Here is a 20,482-nt window from a genome sequence, read left to right on the forward strand (position 1 = left end):
GCAACATGAAAAAACAAACAAAATACTGGAAAATATCTGGAACAATAAAGAGCATAACAATGATAATCAAAATGATAAAAATGCTTTAAAACCTTAAAAAATATTTTTTGTAATTTAATTAGCTTAACAAAAACAAAAATTTCAAAAATGGACAAAAGCACACAATCTTTCCAATAGTAAACATACATAAGAACAGTGTTCAGCCAGCTGGGCGCGGTGGCTCATGCCTGCAATCCCAGCACTTTGGGAGGCCGAGGTGGGCAGATCACAAGGTCAAGAGATCAAGACCATCCTGGCCAACATGGTGAAATCCTGTCTCTACTAAAAATACAAAAATTAGCTGGTCATGGTGACACACGCCTGTAGTCCCAGCTACTCGGAAGGCTGAGACAGGAGAATTGCTTGAACCCAGGAGGTGGAGGTTGCAGTGAGCCAAGATCGCGCCACTGCACTCCAGCCTGGCGAAAGAGTGAGACTCTGTCTCGAAAAAAAAAAAGTGTTCAGCCACATAAATAATAAAATTATGGAAGTTAAAGCAAGGGAAGGCCATTCATTTAATAATAACACGAGTTTGAACCAACAATTCCCCCAAAAAACATAAGTGACAATAAATATTTGGAGACAGCTCATGTCATTAGTGACCAAAGATACAAAATTTAAAGCAGTGAGATATTTCTGTAATATGCCAAATTTGTAAACATCGAAAATAATACCAGAGTTTCTCGCTGGAAAGAAATGACTTTCTTACAAACTACTGAAAAAAATTTCAATTGGTACAACCTTTTATGAGGAAAATATGGCAAAATTCATCGAAAGCCTTTAAAAACATTCACCCCCTTTGACCAAATAAGTTCATTTCTGAGAATTTAATCTAAGGATATAAATATGTATAACATCATGTATACATAAGGCTAATTATCAGTTTCGTGATAAAGACAACCTAGAAAAATTTAAATGTTCATCAGTGGTGGAAAACAAATGATGCATTCCTGAAATGTAATATTATATAGCAATTCAAAGTTGTTCTTTGAGACAATTACAAATGACATGAACAACCCTATGAAAATACTCATAGAATGCTTTGTGAAAAAAGAAGGATCTAGAACCATCTATATATATGTATATTCATATACACACACATAAAGACTAGCAAAATGTACTTTTTGGTTTTCTGAAAAATTTTGTGTACTAAGAAAAAAACTAAATAGTTTTCAAAAAGTGCTACAGTTTTTTCAAAGAGAAATTAATGTACTGCAAGGAGACACAGTTCATATTTACTTTAAAAACCTTAATCAAATATACCTTTACAGAATCTGAATATTACCAGTCTAAACCTACAGGTCAGAAGGCATACGAACACCAACTTGTCTCTAAAATTGCTTTTTTTCTTTTGATAGTGTTTGATGTAAATATTGCTAATTAAAGCAACTGTATTTAACACTACAGTGTAACTTGGTTGAGAATTCCAGCCTTTGAAGGTAAACTGTTCTTTTATTTAAAAATCGAAGTTTCTAAATGTTAAGTTAGTGATTATTTTGAGCTCTATCATTAAAACAAATTAAAAGAATCTCTCTAATAGCAAATATTGATAGTATAAAACTTTTAACTGGTATTATGTTACATACCTGAGAGTGGGGTCTTTCCTATCTGAAACGCAATTGGTGAGAATGTGGGTGAAGAAATAGGTGAAGCACTAGTTACGCTTCCCAAGCTGTATCTTTTTGCACTCGCCTGAATAGGGCTAGAAGAAAACTGCCCCTGTAATAAAATTAAATAGTAAATAAATTTAAATGGTTTTCTTTCTTAACTCTTACACTGCATGCTATTTATCATGGTCTTCAACACACTTTTATAAACTAGGAATAGTTCCCAAGAACCACCAAAAGACACCCTGTAACAAAGAAAACTAAGAGGATTGCCACAAAAATTCTGAAATAGTGTCGATGTTAGTCAAAGTATAAACACATTGTATTAGAACAAATCATTAAGTTTCACACTAAGCAACCATCTGTGAAAAATTTTTAAATAATTTACTCTATTAAGCCAAGCCAGTTGTATTATACTGTAAATGTCACATACTGTAGTAGATAACCTAAAGGCTCATGATAAATCTGATCATCCTGTACATATCTAAATACAAACTTGGAGAGTCTGACCTAAAACATTCCTATGACTAATGACAACATATGAACTAGAGTTAGTCTTTGTGAGGCATAATACCCAAAAGGCAACCATCCCTCCTATGAAAGCAATCTGGGCAGCTCGTCCAACTACATCTCACAGGGGTGTCCAAGGGAGAGAATACAGTCATGAGTTCTTAGCTTCTCTTTCTGGTTAGGCCAGTAAAGGCCCTTCCTTATCCCTTCTTTCCACTTATTACCAAAAGTGGAAACCAAAAACCACGGCTTCAGGCTACTGAAAGCCCAAGACAGAACAACAACAAAATAATGTGGGTTGGACAAGCTTGACAGCAAATCAGCCAACTGCTTTTTAGTGTACTCACCGAACCTGGTGTCTGCAAGGGGCTCCTACACTTTACAGGAGACAAATCTATGGAATAAAACATCTCCAGTGATGTTCGAACACCACTGTGAGGACTTCTGGGAGAAGCCGAAGGTAACGAGTCGGAGATGCTTCCGTTCCCATCCAAAAACAGCTTTCTTCTGAGGGATGAAGAACTGAGGTTTCCAGGAGATTGATCTGCAAATTCATCAGCTTTAAAATAGTCACCTGCATTTAATAACAGAGCTAGTCATTTTAAAGAGCAATTATACTTCTGTTGCTCAACTTTTAAGAAGCCATCATTCACTACATGTTTGAATTTTTTTTCCCAAAAAGAGGGCAAAGTTTAATTGCCTATGTGATGTTTTACATCTTAAATTATTCCTTAGTTTTTAGTGCTACATTGTTAGTATAACGAATGCCAATAAAATGTTTATAGTTTCTGTCTATAGTAATAAAGTTCATCATGATAATAAGACTAATTCAAATCATGTTCAAGCAAAAGAGAAATTTCAGGACAGTTTCCCTAGCACATATTTCTCATATTACCATTTACAAAAAGCCAGACAAACAAAACCTTTGGTTTAAGTTATTAAAGGTTTAAACAAATACGTTATTTACCTAATATATTTTCTAAATTAAAATCCACAGGAAGAGACAGCAATGTCTGACAAGCAGCTGGAAATAAGCAAACAAATAAATAAATTCAAACATGGGATAAATCAATGAAAGTATACACTTTGCAATTCAGCATGTGCTACCCAGTCAACCGGCTCCCCGTGATGTTCCAGCCAAACGAAGTATTCCATTTCTGCATTCTATTACATACACTGTCACCTTTCTAGAAATGGTTTCCCACACTCTCTGCCACTGGTGTAAACGTGTTAATAGTAAAAGTTAACTCCTGGCTCTGGTACTGGCACTTGAAAAGGAAGCCAGCCTATATTTGGGGGGAGATTTCTCACTTTAACCAATTTTCGAAAGAATGCTTTCCCTCAGAATTCAGAAACTAACTCAGAACCGCACAACGTCATGGGAAAAAAAAAAAAGAATGCTTTCCAAGACCAGAAATCAATTCACACGCTTTGAACAAGAAAACAAAACACTGCTGCTAATTTCTAAAACATGCTGTATGCATCTGTTCTACTATACTTGTTTTTAAAGGTCAGCTCTCATATGGCTATTACGTAGCTCATTCAAAAAATGCAAATGGACCAGGCTTGGTGGCTCACTGTCATCCTAGCACTTTGGGAGGCCAAGGTGGGCAGATCGCTTGAGCCCAGGAGTTCGAGACATGTCTGGGCAACATGGCGAAACCCTGTCTCTACAAAAAATACAAAAATTAGCCAGGTATGGGGGCTGGTGCCTATAGTCCTGGCTACTGAGAAGGCTGAGGTGGGAGGATCACCTGAGCTTGGGAGGTCAAGGTTGCAGTGAGCTCTTGATTGTACGCTACTGCACTCCAGCTTGGGTGACAGAGTGAGACCTTGTCTCAAAAAAATAAAAATAAAAGTAAATTTTTCTTTGTTCCTTCTCCACTCCCACTGCTTCACTTGACTAGCCTTAAAAAAAAAAAAAAAAAAAAAAGTAAATTTTTTAAAAATGCAAACAGTTTCCAGGGTAAAGTGTTACTACCTGAACTTGGTTTAGAATCAAATGTAGCTTAATATGGAACATACTTCTTTTCAAATTGTGTTCATACTCACCATTGCTTTTCTCAGAATGAATGGTCAGCTTTTTTCCAACTGGAGAGTCACTATTTACGTTAGTGCCTGTAAAACATTGTAAGTGAAAAATCTTACATTTTATACTTTTCATTTGCTTCAGCATTACTTTTTCCAGAGTAAAAAATTAAGACAGTGAAAACTTTTATTTTGCAACATTTAAAAAAAAAATCTGCACACATAAGTAGACATTTTGAGATGTTTCTCTTATTTCTTTTTCTTATCTTCGACGGAATACAAGCATAAAACTAAATAAAGGATTACCACAGCAATTAAGGAGGCACCAAGTAATACTTTTTTAATTTTTTACATTTTTCTCTAAATAATAAATAATTGTATATATTTATGGGGTACAATGTGATGTTTCAATACATGTATACACTGTGACAAGAGCAAATCAGGCTAATTTACTATCCATTGTCTCAAAATACTTTTCATTTCTTTGTGGTGGGAACATTTAAAATCTACTTTCAGCCATTTTGAAATACAGAACACTTCATTATCAGCTAGAGATCACCAGAACTTATTCTTCCTGTCTAACTGAAACTTCATACCGTTTAACCAACATCTCCTCCAAGACCCCTCCTCCCTACCGTCTGGTGACCACCACTCTCTTCTTTACTTCTAAGAGTCTGACTTTTTTAGATTCCACATATAAGTGAAATTATTTAGTATTTGTCTTTCTCTGCCTGGCTTTTTTCACTTAGCATAATGTCCTCTAGATTCATATATGTTGTCACAAATAACAAAATTTCCTCTTTGTTAAGGCAGAATAGTATTCCATGTATACATACATCACATTTTAAAAATCCATTCATCTGTTGATAGACAGTTAGGTTGATCCCATATCATGGCTGTTGTAACTAATGATGCAGCAGTAAATATGAGAGTGTAGATATCTCTTTGAAATACTAATTTCAGCCGGGCGCGGTGGCTCAAGCCTGTAATCCCAGCACTTTGGGAGGCCGAGGCGGGTGGATCACAAGGTCAAGAGATCGAGACCATCCTGGTCAACATAGTGAAACCCTGTCTCTACTAAAAATACAAAAAATTAGCTGGGCATGGTGGTACGTGCCTGTAATCCCAGCTACTCAGGAGGCTGAGGCAGGAGAATTGCCTGAACCCAGGAGGCGGAGGTTGCGGTGAGCCGAGATCGCGCCATTGCACTCCAGCCTGGGTAACAAGAGCGAAACTACGTCTCAAAAAAAAAAAAAAAAAAAAAAAAAGAAATACTAATTTCAGTTCCTTTGGATATGTACCCGGTAGTAGAGCTGATGAATCCCAAAGTAATATATGCTTTTAAGGAAATGATGGCTACTCTTCATGATGTCAGCCTTAAAAGGTTAGGGATATCTCTTAGCTATCCTCAATGTCCTCAACAATTAAACTGCCAGATTATTTTGACAAAACCTGACACTTGATCAATAAAACCCTGAGTTTCTTTCACAACAAGAGTTAAAAATAAGGGTGCAAATTATTTTAACTCTAAAGTTTTATAAGCTGAAAAACCACCAGATTAAAAAAACTCAAAAACTAGGGGCCTGGTGCAGTGGCTCACGCCTGTAAACCCAGCACTTTGGGAGGCCAAGGCGGGTGGATCACAAGGTCAAGAGATCGAGACCATCCTGGTCAACAAAGTGAAACCCTGTCTCTACTGAAAATACAAAAATTAGCTGGGCATGGTGGTGTGTGCCTGTAGTCCCAGCTACTCGGGAGGCTGAGGCAGGAGAATTGCCTGAACCCAGGAGGCGGAAGTTGCGGTGAGCCGAGATGGCGCCATTGCACTCCAGCCTGGGTAACAAGAGCGAAACTCCGTCTCAAAAAAAAAAAAAAAAAAAAAAACCTCAAAAACTAAAAAAACTAAAACAATGACAAAAAAGACTAACATAAGCAAGATAAAAAGGAAGAAAAAGCAAGGAGACCAAACAAACCTCCCCCTCCAAAACCAGAAACAACTCAGGAATTCTAAAATAAAATGACAAGATAAGAGTATAATAATCTAATAATCCTAAACTTTAAAATAGGTAAGTGGATTGCTGAATAAATTAAATTTCCCTGTTAAATACTATCAAAATGGGTAAATAAATACAATTTTGGACACAGATGCCTTCTTCACTGCAGGCAGAGTGACCTTCTATAAGACAGATGTAATCAATACTCTCTCTGCCTAAAACCCTGTAATAGTCTTTTAGTCATAAAATCCAAATGCTTCATTGGCTTACAACGTCCTTCAAAACCATGTTTATTTCTCTAACCTGGTTGCCATCTAACTAAATATTATTTGAGTACCTAAAACAAACAAACAAACAAGAAACAGGTATCTCTCTTATCTCTAGGTATTATCTTATGCTATCTCCTCCCTGGCTTTTCTCTCCGGAATTCCAAGCTTCTTACTCAAATCTCAGCTCAAATTTTCTCTTCTGGCAGCATGCCTCCCTTGCCCTCCTCAGGCCAGACACCTACAGCAACACTGTCACAACACTTTTCAACTCCATTCCAAGTGTTTAGTTTGCTTTCCCTAGAAGGGCTTAGACAAGTTTAAGATCGCAATCAAATGAGGAAAAACAAAAGATGGATTTGATTACACCAAAGTAGGAATTTTCTTGCAATTCAGGATATCAAGAACAAACATTAACATACATATGACAGAACGGGAGATAACATTTGAAATGTTTAAGACGAATATAATCACAATACATAAGTTATCTTAGGAATTACTGGGGGGAAAAAAGGATAGCAACTCCAATTGGAACATATTAATGAATCACAAATAGGCATTTTCGAGGAGATGAAATTTCAAAGGTCATTAGTTTACGAAGACAAAAAGAAAACTGAAACAATCATTTAGAATGTCAAATAACCTATAAGAAAGGCAGAGATGTAAAAGCTGGCTAATGCCAAGGGCAGGCAGGGATGCTGCGACACAGGAACCCTAGGTACTGTGGGGGCTGTGCAGACAATCTAGGGAGCACCCTAATACTGTGTAGTCATATTAGGTAAAGATACATTCTATAACTCAGAAATCCTCTACCTGCGTATATATCCCAGGGAAATTCTCACTCAAGTCCATAAATGAAAACACATGAGGATATGCGCTGAAATGTTTACTATTAAAAACATTTATGTTTGCTGCATAAATATTTATAATAGTAAAAGCTAATAGCACAAGCTAACATGTATAAACAAAACCACTTTCCCCCTCATTCATCATTTTCTTTGTTAACCTTTAGGTAAATAACCACTTACCATGTGCCAGGTACATGATCTTAGATCATAACCATAACAACCATCATTTTATAGATAAGGAAACTGAGGCACAGAAAAGCTAAGTAACTCACCTACAGTCACACAGCTAGTGAGCTTTGCTGGGTACCATTCAACCTCAGATAATATTACACTAGAGTAAGGGTCAGCAAACTATGGTTCATGGCACAAATCTGGCCTGTCACCTGTTTTTGTAAATACAGTTTTACTGGTACACACTCACACTCATTTACATATTGTCACCGGCTGCTTTTGTGGTACAGCAGTAGAGTTGAATGGTTCTGACAGAGACTGTGTGGTCAGTAAAGGCTTAAATATTCATTATTGGGTCCTTTACAGATAAGGGCTGCCAACCTTGGCCCTAAAGTAGCATCCAATAGAACTTTTTCTGTGATGATGCAAATGTTCTCTATACTACTTGATACACAAATGGCTATTGTGACCTGAAATGTGAATATGGTGAATGGGAAACTCTATTTTTTTAATCTTAACTTTAACTTTAATCAGTCATACATGGCCACATCTGTCAAGAACTATGAAGGGTCTAAGATTTTACCCAACTTGACAGCTAACAAGTGAACACGTTGAAGTTCCACGGGTGCTAGCTAAAGACATGAGGCTTCTGGGGGCAAAGACAAAGGACTGCATTATTTTCAGCACAGCAGGCAGCATGCACTTAACATTCCTATCAGTTCCCTTTGCCCTCGAGTGCCAAGAAGGTGACCTGAAACAGCCCAGTGCAGTGAATTCTTAGAATTCTGCATACAAGTTGGACTTCATCATACCAAAAGCAGGGTTCATTCAACTTTGACACAGTTTCCAATTCTATACCTCTATGTGGTGGATCCAGATATCTGCCTTCTTTAAATTCCTCCTGGTAATCACCTCCCTATGGGACAGCTACATACGGCCTACCTGACTGTCCCCCACGACCCTCATACCTCACATGGATTACACAGACATACCACAGTGACTACCTCTGTCACTGTGTGACCTCCTCAATGCATGCCTGCTTGCTTTAAACCCACCAACTAAAACTCTGTTTGGATGATGCCCTGGACTTGATAAAGGCATTGGCCCATGGGTCCCTTTCTCTCACTGACCTCCATGTGTGGTGTTCAGGCATGCTGTGTACCCCCAGGACTTGTAAGTAATAAAATTTTTATCTCCATCTGTGTCTCTCCTAATCATGGGAAGAGTGCTATCTTATAAGATTCCAAATTAAAATACCCAGGTGGCCGGTGGACACCCAGTGGGTTTTCACCACAGCTCAGAAACCCCAAGCTTAGGAAATCTCTTTTATAAGAGACTGCAAACAAATCTGCTCCAGAGGGAGACATCATCTTTATTACCCTGGACCGCAAAACAAACTACCCTCGGCTCTGGTAGCACACACTATCTCTACCTTCCAAGGATGTTCACAAGACAAACACCCTTGAGAAGATAGTTTGGAACAGAACCTGTCCATGCCACTCCATGAAAGGTGTGCAGAAATGTGTGAAGTTGATGAAGCACTGTCTCCCAACGACACAGGAAACAGCACAGCTCTGGAGCCCAGCCTCTTAACCACTGCATTGTTAGCATGGACTGGATTTGGTTTCAAAGAGTCTACGTATTTTTAGCTAAAACAGGATGCTTGGAATACAAAATGTTATCCAAAAAAATCACTTAAGAAGGTTGATTCATTTGTTGAAAAAATCCAACAGTAAAGAATTTGGGGGTGAAAAACTAGTATCTATGAGAATGTCACCCTGAACACACAATTTTGGAGCTAGGAGGGTTGTAAATGGACAACTCTAGTTCAATCCTTTTATTTCACAAATAAAAGACTGAGGTACAAAGAGATTGAATAATTTGATCAAGGTCACCTCTCTGGTTTATAAAAGTAGGAAGTTTTACAATCCAGATTTCCATCTGCTATTGCACACTACCATTAATTCAAAATGGCTAAGAATACTGCATCTGATTTGAGGATGCCTAATTTTGAAACCAGGCTATCCCACTTTTATCATCTCTGTAACCCTAGACAAATGCTCTCACCTTTCTAAAACTAGGTTTTCTTACCTAAAAAATGAGGCCAATAATTGCACCTACTTCATATAAGAGATTACTGAAAGCACTTAGCAGTGTCCTGACATAGAGGAAGCACTGACCCAGCTTACCTATAATTATATTAGGTTGTGTTTTTGATAAAGAAAGGAACAAATATGCTCTCTTACACTGAAAGCACAATTAAGGTGGACTACAATACAAAGTGTAATTCCACTGTAATCAGGGATGCATATATACAAGTGATGCCTGAATACTGCCTCACAACCCAAAGAGCAGTGAGAGCAAATATAAGACAATCATTGCCTGGAGGAAGAAAGATATTTGATAGATTACTGGCTTGACCTTTAATTTCCTTATTAATTTAGCAGATACTCAGCAATAATACACTGTCCCAGAGGTCATATTAAGTCTTCATCCTTTCTTTACCTTTACGAGAAATCAGCAAATTAGCAAAAGGCAACACAATTTAGGATTTTATTAAAATATTAATCTTCAAAATACTGCTAAAGTCATTAACAACTCATCTGTATATTCAACACCAACTATTTCTTCATCTATGGATGCTCTGTAACCATCATTGTAACTGACATTCACAATAGTTGTGAAGAAAAAGTTAAATTCAGAATAGAACAGCTGAAAAAAAAAATAATTCAGTAAGTATGAGTCAAATTTTTAATTCTAATTCTAAAAGGAGTTAAATTCTATGTTACCGAGAATTTTAAAGCAAGCTCCTTACAAAGCAGATATACTGGCACTTCACAGTATGCTGCTTTACCTCCACTGATTTATTTTTATTTATATCATTTTTAGTACACTCACATTTACTGGAATGATATTGTGAAAGCTGTTTCCCTTCATGATCAGTCCAAGGAGAGGGTACGATGACATCTTTAGTGAAAAACTAGGAAAATTAAAGTCATACAATTAGGCATAAATTCTGCCCAAAATGTGAGAAGGTATGTGTGTTATTTCCAAATAACTATTAAACATGTCATATACTAACTTTATAATTATATGCAAAATTTTTAATACTTAAAAGCACAAATGACCAAAGGAAAAATGGAAGAAATTTAAAGCATAAAAAAGAATCTTAATACTTAAAATCAACCAGTTATATTTGAAACTTGCAAACAAAACTAAGCATTAATCATAGACAAAATATTTTAAATTTCTTTCCCAGGTTTTTTTTGGTGGGGTTACAAAAAGGAGGATGAAAAGAGACGGAATAGATCAAGACAGATATGCAAGCAAGCCAGTATGAATGGTGGCATTGGAGCTGGCTTGCTTGTTCTGGCTCTAAAGATCTGATGATTGAATTTTCAAGAATTCTGTGCACCAGTTGTTAAAAACAATATTAAAAATAAAATTAAGTAAACTTACAATTAAATAAATTACATTAAAAAGGTAGCAAGTATTCGAAACTCACCACTTGCTAATTATTTTATACATTTATCAATATCTATGATCTTGAGGTTAATAATGCCTTTTGTATCTGTATGGTGGAATTCCTACATATAATGGTACGCCACTATTCTTCCTTTTCCATTCAGTGATGACACATCAGTAGCTTGAAACTGGCCATGGTTGGAGTACTTACACTATCGACAGCAGCAGTCACTGTAAATCATACTCAATCAGAGAGCCAGTTAAACATTTGCCACTACACTTCTGGCCAGTATATTCAAATAGAGATACAGCATTTAGATACATTTCTTTTCTCTTTCATTTCTAACACAGTATTTTCCCTTCACTCTGTTTTACAGGTAACCAAAAACATTTTCTTTACATTTTACACACATATGACTAAGAGCTAATTTTCTTAACTAAACTACCCATGAATCTGAGGAAAACTTTTTTTTTTTTTTAAAAAAGGTGGACTGAGGCAGATATAGACAATTACCAAAAAAAAATTAAATGACCTATAAACTTAGTGATGTATAAGTTCATTCAAAAGTAAAGAAATACAAATACAAAATGTCATGTATAAGTTCATTCAAAAGTAAAGAAATACAAATACAAAAATGTCATTTTTAAAGTAGTAAGAGTAGAATTAAGAACTCTGATAATGATCAATGTTGGAGGTATGGAAAGTCAAACAGTGTCATCCTGTAATCAGGAGTATAAATTGGTATAACCTTTTAGAAGGGCAATATGGTTAAATCTACCACAACTGAAAATTCATAAAGCTTCTGACTTAGTAAGTCCACTTCAAGAACATAAAGAGGTATGTACAAATTGCTGCAGCATCATTTATGACAGAAGAATAATGAACACAATTTAAACATCTGTCAACAGGGGCTAGGTTACTATGCTGTTACTAAGAGAATGTAAAAATCTGTGTATGTTGGTTATCAAAAAATTTCTAAGAGAAATCATTAGGCAAAAAAAGCAGGATGCAGTATGACAATGATAATAGTATAAGAATGATAATCCTATCTGTCAAAAATATTTTAAGGACATAGGCTATTAAATACATAAAGTTAATCTGAAGGTATACATAAGAAATGTTATAGTCATTACTTCACAAAGTGGGATGGGGAAACAGAAGTGTTTTTTATATATTTTCTTTTTGTTTTTACTATGTACATAATTTAGCATATTTTCAAAAACATACATTGAAAAGAAACAGATTTTCTTTATGTTCTTAAGTTTACCTGCTGAGTTTCCCTTTAAAATTAGGGATTCTTAAAGAAAGCATTTTTCCAAAATGTTGGAAATTTGGAGAGTCTGAGAATATTCAGCTGGGGAGGAACCCAGTGACTGAGTCAGAATGAAAACTATGCAGTTACTAGATAGATAAAGAAGTAGGTAATGTTTGGCAGGAGTAAATATAGTCTTTCGGGATACAGAAGAACCAGTATGGCTAGGGAACAGAGGCGGGTAGAGGGGGCGAGCGAGTTGGAAAAGGAAAAATCAGAAATGCCGCCATCAGATAGAGACTTTCTGAGGAAACAACTAAGTAAATAACCCTTACTTAGAAGCTGGGCCAGGCACGGTGGCGCACACCTGTAATCCCAACACCCTGGGAGGCTGAGGCAGTAGGATCACCTGAGGCTGGAAGTTTGAGACCAGTCTGATCAACCTGGAGAAACCCCATCTCTACTAAAAATACAAAATTAGCCGGGCTTGGTGGTGCACGCCTGTAATCCCAGCTGCTCAGGCGGCTGAGGCAGGAGAATTGCTTGAATCCGGGAGGTGGAAGTTGCAGTGAGCCAAGATAGCACCATTGCACTCCAGTCTGGGCAACAAGAGCGAAACGCCATCTCAAAAAATAATAATAAAAAACAATAAAAATAAAAAAACCCTTACTTAGATGCTAAGGGAGGCAGTTCAACAGACAGAAAAAAAAAAAAGCAAAAAACTTAATTACTTTTCTTTTTTAAAAAGCCTAAATTATGATATCCCTCTCCTATTTAACAGTAAGAGATTTTATTTCATGAATATCTTAAAAATCCTAAGTATTAACAACAAAAGATAATGTCATTCTCAATGCCAATCTAGACTCTGAAGGCCTGAGAATACTCGACTTCCTCTACATAAACTCCAACTTGAAACAAAGTTTGTGCTCATCAATATTTTGAAGGCACAAGGAAGACAAATTGTGCTAGGTCCTGAGAATGAAAAGATGAAGTACAGTATTGTCCAAAAAACCACTGAGTCTAGGGGAGAGAAACACTCAACTGATCATTACAACAGTATACAAGTACTATGCAAGGCACTGGGATAGCTGAAAATTATTGGCTTAGGACAGCACAGAAGGGTGCTTTATATAGTTGGGGCTGGGGAGGGTTTGGTGGGGAAACGGGACAGTGAAAGATTTGAAGAAAATCTTCCTAAAGGAAGTGACACACATGCACTGGTTTAATGATCAGTAACAGTTTTAAGTTACCTCTTCAATGGCTTTTTGTCTTTTGTCTTCCACATCTTTATCTATTCTATACAAAGATAAAGAAGAAAAATAACCATGCTATTACTTAAGCTTATTGAACATTTAAAATAATAACCTTTCAAAGAAATAATCTCTGTCCATTGAAAACTGGCACATGTTAAGCTCACTTTATAATAAACACTGGTGGTATCTTGTAACATTTAGTAAATGGCAGTATTCTGAAATTCAGCAGTTAGCTGTTAGGCTTACCTCCCTCTTTTCCATTCAAAGTTTGAATGGAATGATACTTTATTTCGAAACACTTACACTGATGTAATTTTAAATTGCTTTTAACAATATAAATTTGACAAATTTTGTCCCTTAATACAAATTAAGCAGTATTTGATTCAACATATATCTAAAAATCATCCAATTTTTTTCTTATAACAAGTTTACCATGGTAATAATTTTAGAATCAACTTTTACTGTAAAATAGAAGGATAATGATCACTTACAGTTCTTAACAGCCAAAAGTATTAAATCTGAAATAAAACATTCACAATATATTTTGTCCAAATGAATTTCTTTTCACTTTGAATATGCAATTACTGCAACATAAATTTCTCAGCTACAAGATTTAATATAAAATGTCAGGTCACAAGCACAAAGCATATACCTGCCAAGGACTAAGCAGTTAGGCTTGTAGGATCACTTCTTTATTCCATTATAGGAAAGAATGCTTGCTTTCCATCAGCAAATTTTTTTTTTAACAATTTAAAATTACTTTGTCTCAGAATTTTGTCTTTAACTTTTATTTTAAGTTCAGGGGTACAAGTGCAGGTTTATTACATAGGTAAACTTGTATCATGGGGGTTTCTTATGTAGATTATTTCATGACCCAGGTATTAAGCATAGTATCCAACAGTTATCTTTCCTGATCTTCTCTCTCCTCCCACCCTATGCCCTCCGAAAGGCCCCAGTGTGTGGTGTTTCCCTCTATGTGTCCATGTGCTCTCATCACTTAGCTCCCACTTACAAGTGAGAACATGAGGTGTTTGGTTTTCTGTTCCTGTGTTAGTTTACTAAGAATAATGGCCTCCAGCTCCATCCATGTCCATGGAAAGGACACGATCTCATTCTTTTTGTGGCTGCATAGTTTTCTAGGATGCGAATTTTTTTCACATATAGATTTGCTCATAAAGCTTATGTGAGAATGTACACATTTCAGAAATTAAATTAAGTAGATTTTTCAAGTGGGAGACTTCTGAGAAAATAAATCACAGTGTTAACCCCCATGTCCCAGCTTGAACAGTAGCCATTTTCAGGATAACAACTCACTTCTGGTTCATCTTACCATGGTCTTAACCAGATCAAAATGGCAGCACATAGTAAGTTTAGCAAATAGCAAGTAAGCTGTGAACTAGGATTACTACATTCAGAAACCTTTTGCTACTTCATCAGAGGGACTTCAAGAACCTCAATAGTCAGGTGATTGCTGGAAGCAGTAAAAATCAGTGTGGCCAAATATTCTAGAGTCAGATCAAAAGATGATTCTAAGAAGTCACACAGGGGAGAGCATCCTGACCAGCATATCACTGAACACTGGTGTGATGCATACAGGTACAGTTGCAGTCTGAATACTCAGCCTTTGCAAGGTGGCAAAGGAGAGGGGACCTCAGGACTGGTCACCTATGTAGCCAAGACTCACTTGCTTCCACTAGAATGCTTTAAAGTTACTGTATTCTGTGTGGATGGTAGCATGAAAAGTATTGGAAGAATTGAAGTAGAGAGCTAAGATGTAAGAAGAGATACTAAAAGACATTGCTTGTTTCTAAGGATGAACCAAGACACTCTGTTAAGAATATATTGACTATTCTTGGTGGAAGCCATAACCATTCATTAAATTATGTTAACAAATTAATTATTTTCCCACTCTTTTCTCCTCTTCTATATCATAAATCTACGTACTGAGAGACACCAAGATTATCTTTACAAATCTTTGCAGACAATATATCATTTAGCATTAAGTACAGAAGCACTGTGTTACAACTTTGGTCTAATTATTTTTAACTCTTGACTCTTAATATCCTGTACCTCTTCTGTGTTTCTTACAGTCCCTCGAAATATTCAACAAAAATCTCTTGACTGATAAATGTAATAGTTGTTCAATATATTGACATCATTCAATATCAATATATCAACATCATTCAATATATTGAAGAAATCAGACAAAATAATTAAGCCTAATAAAGTTTGTGTGAAACAAAAAATTAATCACTGTGACGCATTTGCTTTTTGCTTTTAGATATTCTTCTCACCTTCTCTTTCAAAGGTATTATTTATTTACTTATTTATTTATTTTATTTTTTTGAGATGGAGTCTTGTTCTGTTGTCCAGGCTACAGTGCAATGGCACCACCTCAGCTCACTGCAACCTTTGTCTCTGAGTTCAAGTAATTCTCCTGCCTCAGCCTCCCAAGTAGCTGTGATTACAGGTGTGCACCACCATACCTGGCTAATCTTTTTGTATGTTTAGTAGAGATGTGGTTTCACCATGTTGGCCAGGCTGGTCTTGAACTCATGACCTCAAGTGATCTGCACACCTCAGCCTCCCAAAGTGCTGGGATTACAGGTATGAGCCACCACGCCCGGCCTCAAAGGTATTACTTAAATTTAAGTTAAAATCCTTTCATCCTTTATCTTCATTCTAGACCCTCCCTATTAACACTATGTCTGGATGGACATTAATTTTATGAGTGAATGATCATCATGTTACCAAGGAAAGAGAAGATGGAGGAGAAAAGCCAATAAGTATTTACCAGAACATCTCAGTATGTATGCAACTTTGTGTGACTGAATTCTAAAGTCAAAGGGAAAAGGATTATCCTTTGTTTTGGAATAACAACATGTCTACCTTAGGACAGCAAGTTAAAATCTGGTCATACCGCGTATTTGATTTTTTTCAAATATTAAAAAATCAGACTATAAAACATATCAACAAAAGAGTCCTTAAAACTAAAAAAGAATAATCTGCCTTTATATTTTGTAATAAAAAACTAAATCTGCAGTACATTCATGCCCTGAAACCTAAACAACACATCAACAGTAAGACTTCATATCACTGGGTGATATGTAAAATTGTAGAAAATGTAATTCACAGTCCAAGTGAATTGTTACAGTTGGATGATGTCTACAAAACTTCTCTGTTGCTAATGGATACCCTTCCACTCAATGTGTACTTAACTCTTTAAGGGGATTTTAGGCTTCCCCAAACATAAGCAACAATGAAACAACATTTTTCTTCACCCCAGACCATCAAAAAGACAGACTACAAGTCCATGGTAGAAGCTACAACCATGTAGAAAAGTGCAAATTTCAAAATGTTCTTCCCTTTATCGAGTGCTAGGGGTGCAGAGTTGTCCCCTGAGCAGCAGGAGGAATCGGTTATCTGTTAAAGAATAAGGTATCAGGCTGGGCACAGTGGCTCACGCCTGTAATCCCAGCACTTTTGGAGGCCGAGGCGGGTGGATCATGAGGTCAAGAGATCGAGGCTATCCTGGTCAACATGGTGAAACCCCATCTCCACTAAAAATACAAAAAATTAGCTGGGCATGGTGGCGTATGCCTGTAATTCCAGCTACTCAAGAGGCTGAGGCAGGAGAATTGCCTGAACCCAGGAGGTGGAGGTTGCAGTGAGCCGAGATCGCGCCATTGCACTCAGCCTGGGTAACAAGAGCGAAACTGTCTCAAAAAAAAAAAAAAAAAAAAAAAAAGAATAAGGTATCTACCCAGATCTGGAACTGTTGGCAAGAAAATCTTTCTGAATGTAGTTCTTTGAACTAATTCATTTAGATAGGAAAAATCTGCATTTTTTCCCCCGATATTTTTACATAGAAAAAGACTCAACATTTAGAATTTCCTACCTCTCTTCACTTGAGAGTTTTATTACACTTAGGTGCAAGAAAGGAAAACTTACCGAGAATGACTTAAGTATAAAGCTTGACGATGAATATCTTCTGGGTCTATTTCTACAGGATTTATTACAGCTAGTTGATCAATAGACCATCTAAATTTCCCTGGAGTCTTAAAAAAGAAAGTGAGCTTATGAGTAAAGGCAAACTAAAATAGATAATCAAAATGCTAACCAATGTAAGAAATAATATGAATGGTTATAATATTAAAATATTTAAAAGCTTGTTTTTAAAATTTGACTTTACCATGAAATTAAATGGCAAAGGGTAATCATATCACATTAGATCAACTGACTTAATTGTATGTCTCTCTCTCTTATTTTTTTCAAGACAGAGTCTTGTTCTGTCACCCAGGCTGGAGTGCAGTGGCGCAATCTCAGCTCACTGTAACCTCCACTTCCTAGATTCAAGTGATTCTCCTGCCTCGGCCTCCTGATAGCTGGGATTATAGGCAGCTGACACCATGCCCAGCTAATTTTTGCATTTTTTTTTTCTTAGTAGAGACAGGGTTTTACCGAGTTGGCCAGGCTGGTCTCAAACTCCTGACCTGAAGTGACTGGCCCACCTTGGCCTCCCAAAGCGTTGGGATTACAGGCGTGAGCCATGGCGCCCGCCTGTGTCTCTTTCAAAGTATCAAAATCTTTCCTTGGGTTGGAATTACCTAATACTAGAAAAATCACAACAGAATAATAAAGGTATAAAACTTTCACAATTAACACTCATCAGTGTGATACACTAAGCCCATGTAAAAGTAAAAATCTTTTGGAGTTATCAAAGGTCTTTACTTTCACTAAGAAGGAACTGAAATTATACAAAGTCCTTAGTTAGGACTTAAAGATGGCTGCAAAAGCTCATAACATAGTTGATCCTTAAAATAACTATGAATGGCAACCAGTGCTGCCTTTCTGTATTCAACTATCCAACTGAATCAAAGGTTTATCCAAATCTTAAACTGTAATTAGAAGTATATTCTAGACAAATTCAGTCCTAAAAACACAAGATGCCATACATTCCAATTTTGAGGATTAAGTTGCCATTAATCCATTATTTATGTTTAGTAAGACTAAGAGATTAACTTTAATATGATTCAATTAAAAGTCACAAGATCAGACTGATGAAATGACTCAACACAAACTGCTCGATCTTCCACTAGTACATACCTGCTCATTGTAAAACCTAAATGAAAGTATAGTAGAAAGAGCCACTTTGCTTTTTTAAGTAACTTAGCAAGTTGAAATATCCAAGGTCAAAAGAACTCATTCAGTGTAGTAAATAACAGCAAAATAAGTGGCCCAGGAATGGTGGCTCATGCCTGGAATCCCAGCACTCTGGGAGGCTGAGGTGGGCAGATCACATGAGGTGAGGAGTTTAAGACCAGCCTGGCCAACATAGTGAAATCCCATTTCTACAAAAAAAAAAAAAAAAGATAAAGTGATGAAATCTTTTCTAATATCATGAAGAACACTTTTCCTTCATATTACTATTGTGCTAAGCACTAATCACAGTACTTATCATACTGTCTTGACATTACTCATCTGGTTGTGTCTAACACATTAAAATAGGGGTTAGTTTTTTTTTTTTATAATAGGTGGCAAGTTAAAAATTATTTGACAGATTTAAATGGTTGGAAAAAAACAAAAAAGTATAATATTTTGTGACGTGAAAATTATATGAAATTCCAATGTGTCCACAAATAAAGCTGTATTGGAACATTATCTCTTTACACACTTCCTATGGCTGCTTTTGTGATAGAAGACAGAAGTGAGTAGTAGTGACAGTGACCAAATGACCTGTAAAGCCTAAATATTTACTGTCTGGCCCCTAACAGAAAATTTGCTGATCCCTACACTGGAATATAATCTCCTTACAGATTTGTGTCTAATGATCCTAACTTTTTCACAGTGTAATCCCTGTGCTTAGCACTGTATCTGACATATAGCAACACTCAAATAATGTTTGCCAAATAAGAACAGAAAATTAGATGATGCAGCCTCTTCTCTATTAGTGGCTACACCCACAACTGCAGGAAGCTAACCTATATTGTTCTTGAACTTAAAAAAATTAAAAAAATCTTCTAGCTAACTTACTAATCTAACCACTAGATTATAATGAACACTTAAACTTTTTATAGTATATTGCAGCTATATATCCTCCATAATGTATTTCCTCCTTATCTTGTAAAGAAAGATGTTTACATTTAAAATTATTTGTAATTATTTACATTTCAAATTAGCTGTAAACACTAGTTAGGAATAACTTACTGGTATTTTTGTTGATTTAAAAACAGAAGGACTGGCGAGAGTTTGTTCATGGAGATTAGAATAATCACTAGGACTTTCAAAAGGATTTAAAACAGGGATCCTTCCTGGAGTTTCTGGCGTTATTTGCATTTTTGATTCCTTGACATCTCCCATAGCACAGAGAGGAAACTAAAAAGAAATCGAGTATGCATGTTAAAATTACCAAGTCCTATAGATATCAATTTTAACTATTAAAATGTATTCAACAAACAACGTGTCACAAAAACAACTCAAAACCTAACACTCTTGAGACTACGTTAGAGCTTACAAAAAAAGTATCACAAATTTTCTCAAGTGATCCTCAAATAACCTTGGAACCTACAGCAGTAAGTTATTAGTGGTATTATTTTGCGAAAGAATTAATAAGCTCAGAGAAGTGAAGCGGCTTATGCGCAGCAGTCAACCAAATATGAATGAGTTAAGATCTGCCTCTGAGGCAACTAAAGGTTACAGCAGGCAAGATCTCTTCTCAATTGAAGGACATCTACAATTTTTTTTTAATTCATCATCTCATGTGTCAACACTGTGAACATCTTTCGGATACCCTATCCAACTACAGTTGCTATTAAACAGCTGTTTGTAGCAAGCAGGTAAGAGATGAGGAAGCTTGTGCTGAGTCCTAGCCAGAGAAGTATGATTGACAGGGGCTAGGAAATTAACTGCCTTGGGTGCCCTTTCCTCCAAAATCCTCCTTTCGCCAAGACCCGCCCCCCCAACCCAAGTACAGAAAAAGAGACTGCATTACTTCCGATCGAAGGAAGCTATAGAGGCTACAACTTGAGAGGGAGGTGGAGAAGAATAA

General features: G+C 36.4%; 1 protein-coding gene across 3 annotated transcripts in view; it reads right to left on the reverse strand.

The window, feature by feature from the left end:
• Positions 1–20,482, reverse strand: part of BORA (BORA aurora kinase A activator) — a 35,124-nt gene that overhangs the window by 14,161 nt on the left and 481 nt on the right. The window contains exons 2-9 of one of the 3 annotated variants that reach the window (XM_039473145.2): positions 19,642–19,809; positions 17,386–17,492; positions 13,432–13,477; positions 10,362–10,443; positions 4,209–4,274; positions 3,124–3,180; positions 2,504–2,730; positions 1,626–1,758 (exon numbers count right to left, since the gene is read on the reverse strand). In XM_039473145.2, the coding sequence (XP_039329079.2) occupies positions 1,626–1,758; positions 2,504–2,730; positions 3,124–3,180; positions 4,209–4,274; positions 10,362–10,443; positions 13,432–13,477; positions 17,386–17,492; positions 19,642–19,794 (871 nt within the window). In that variant the 5' untranslated portion in view covers positions 19,795–19,809. The remainder of the gene's footprint in view (positions 1–1,625; positions 1,759–2,503; positions 2,731–3,123; positions 3,181–4,208; positions 4,275–10,361; positions 10,444–13,431; positions 13,478–17,385; positions 17,493–19,641; positions 19,810–20,482) is intronic. The other 2 variants (XM_074387631.1, XM_074387630.1) reach the window with 2 other exon arrangements.

Source organism: Saimiri boliviensis, chromosome 16 (genome assembly GCF_048565385.1).
Source record: "Saimiri boliviensis isolate mSaiBol1 chromosome 16, mSaiBol1.pri, whole genome shotgun sequence".
NCBI classification, from domain to species: Eukaryota; Metazoa; Chordata; class Mammalia; order Primates; family Cebidae; genus Saimiri; species Saimiri boliviensis.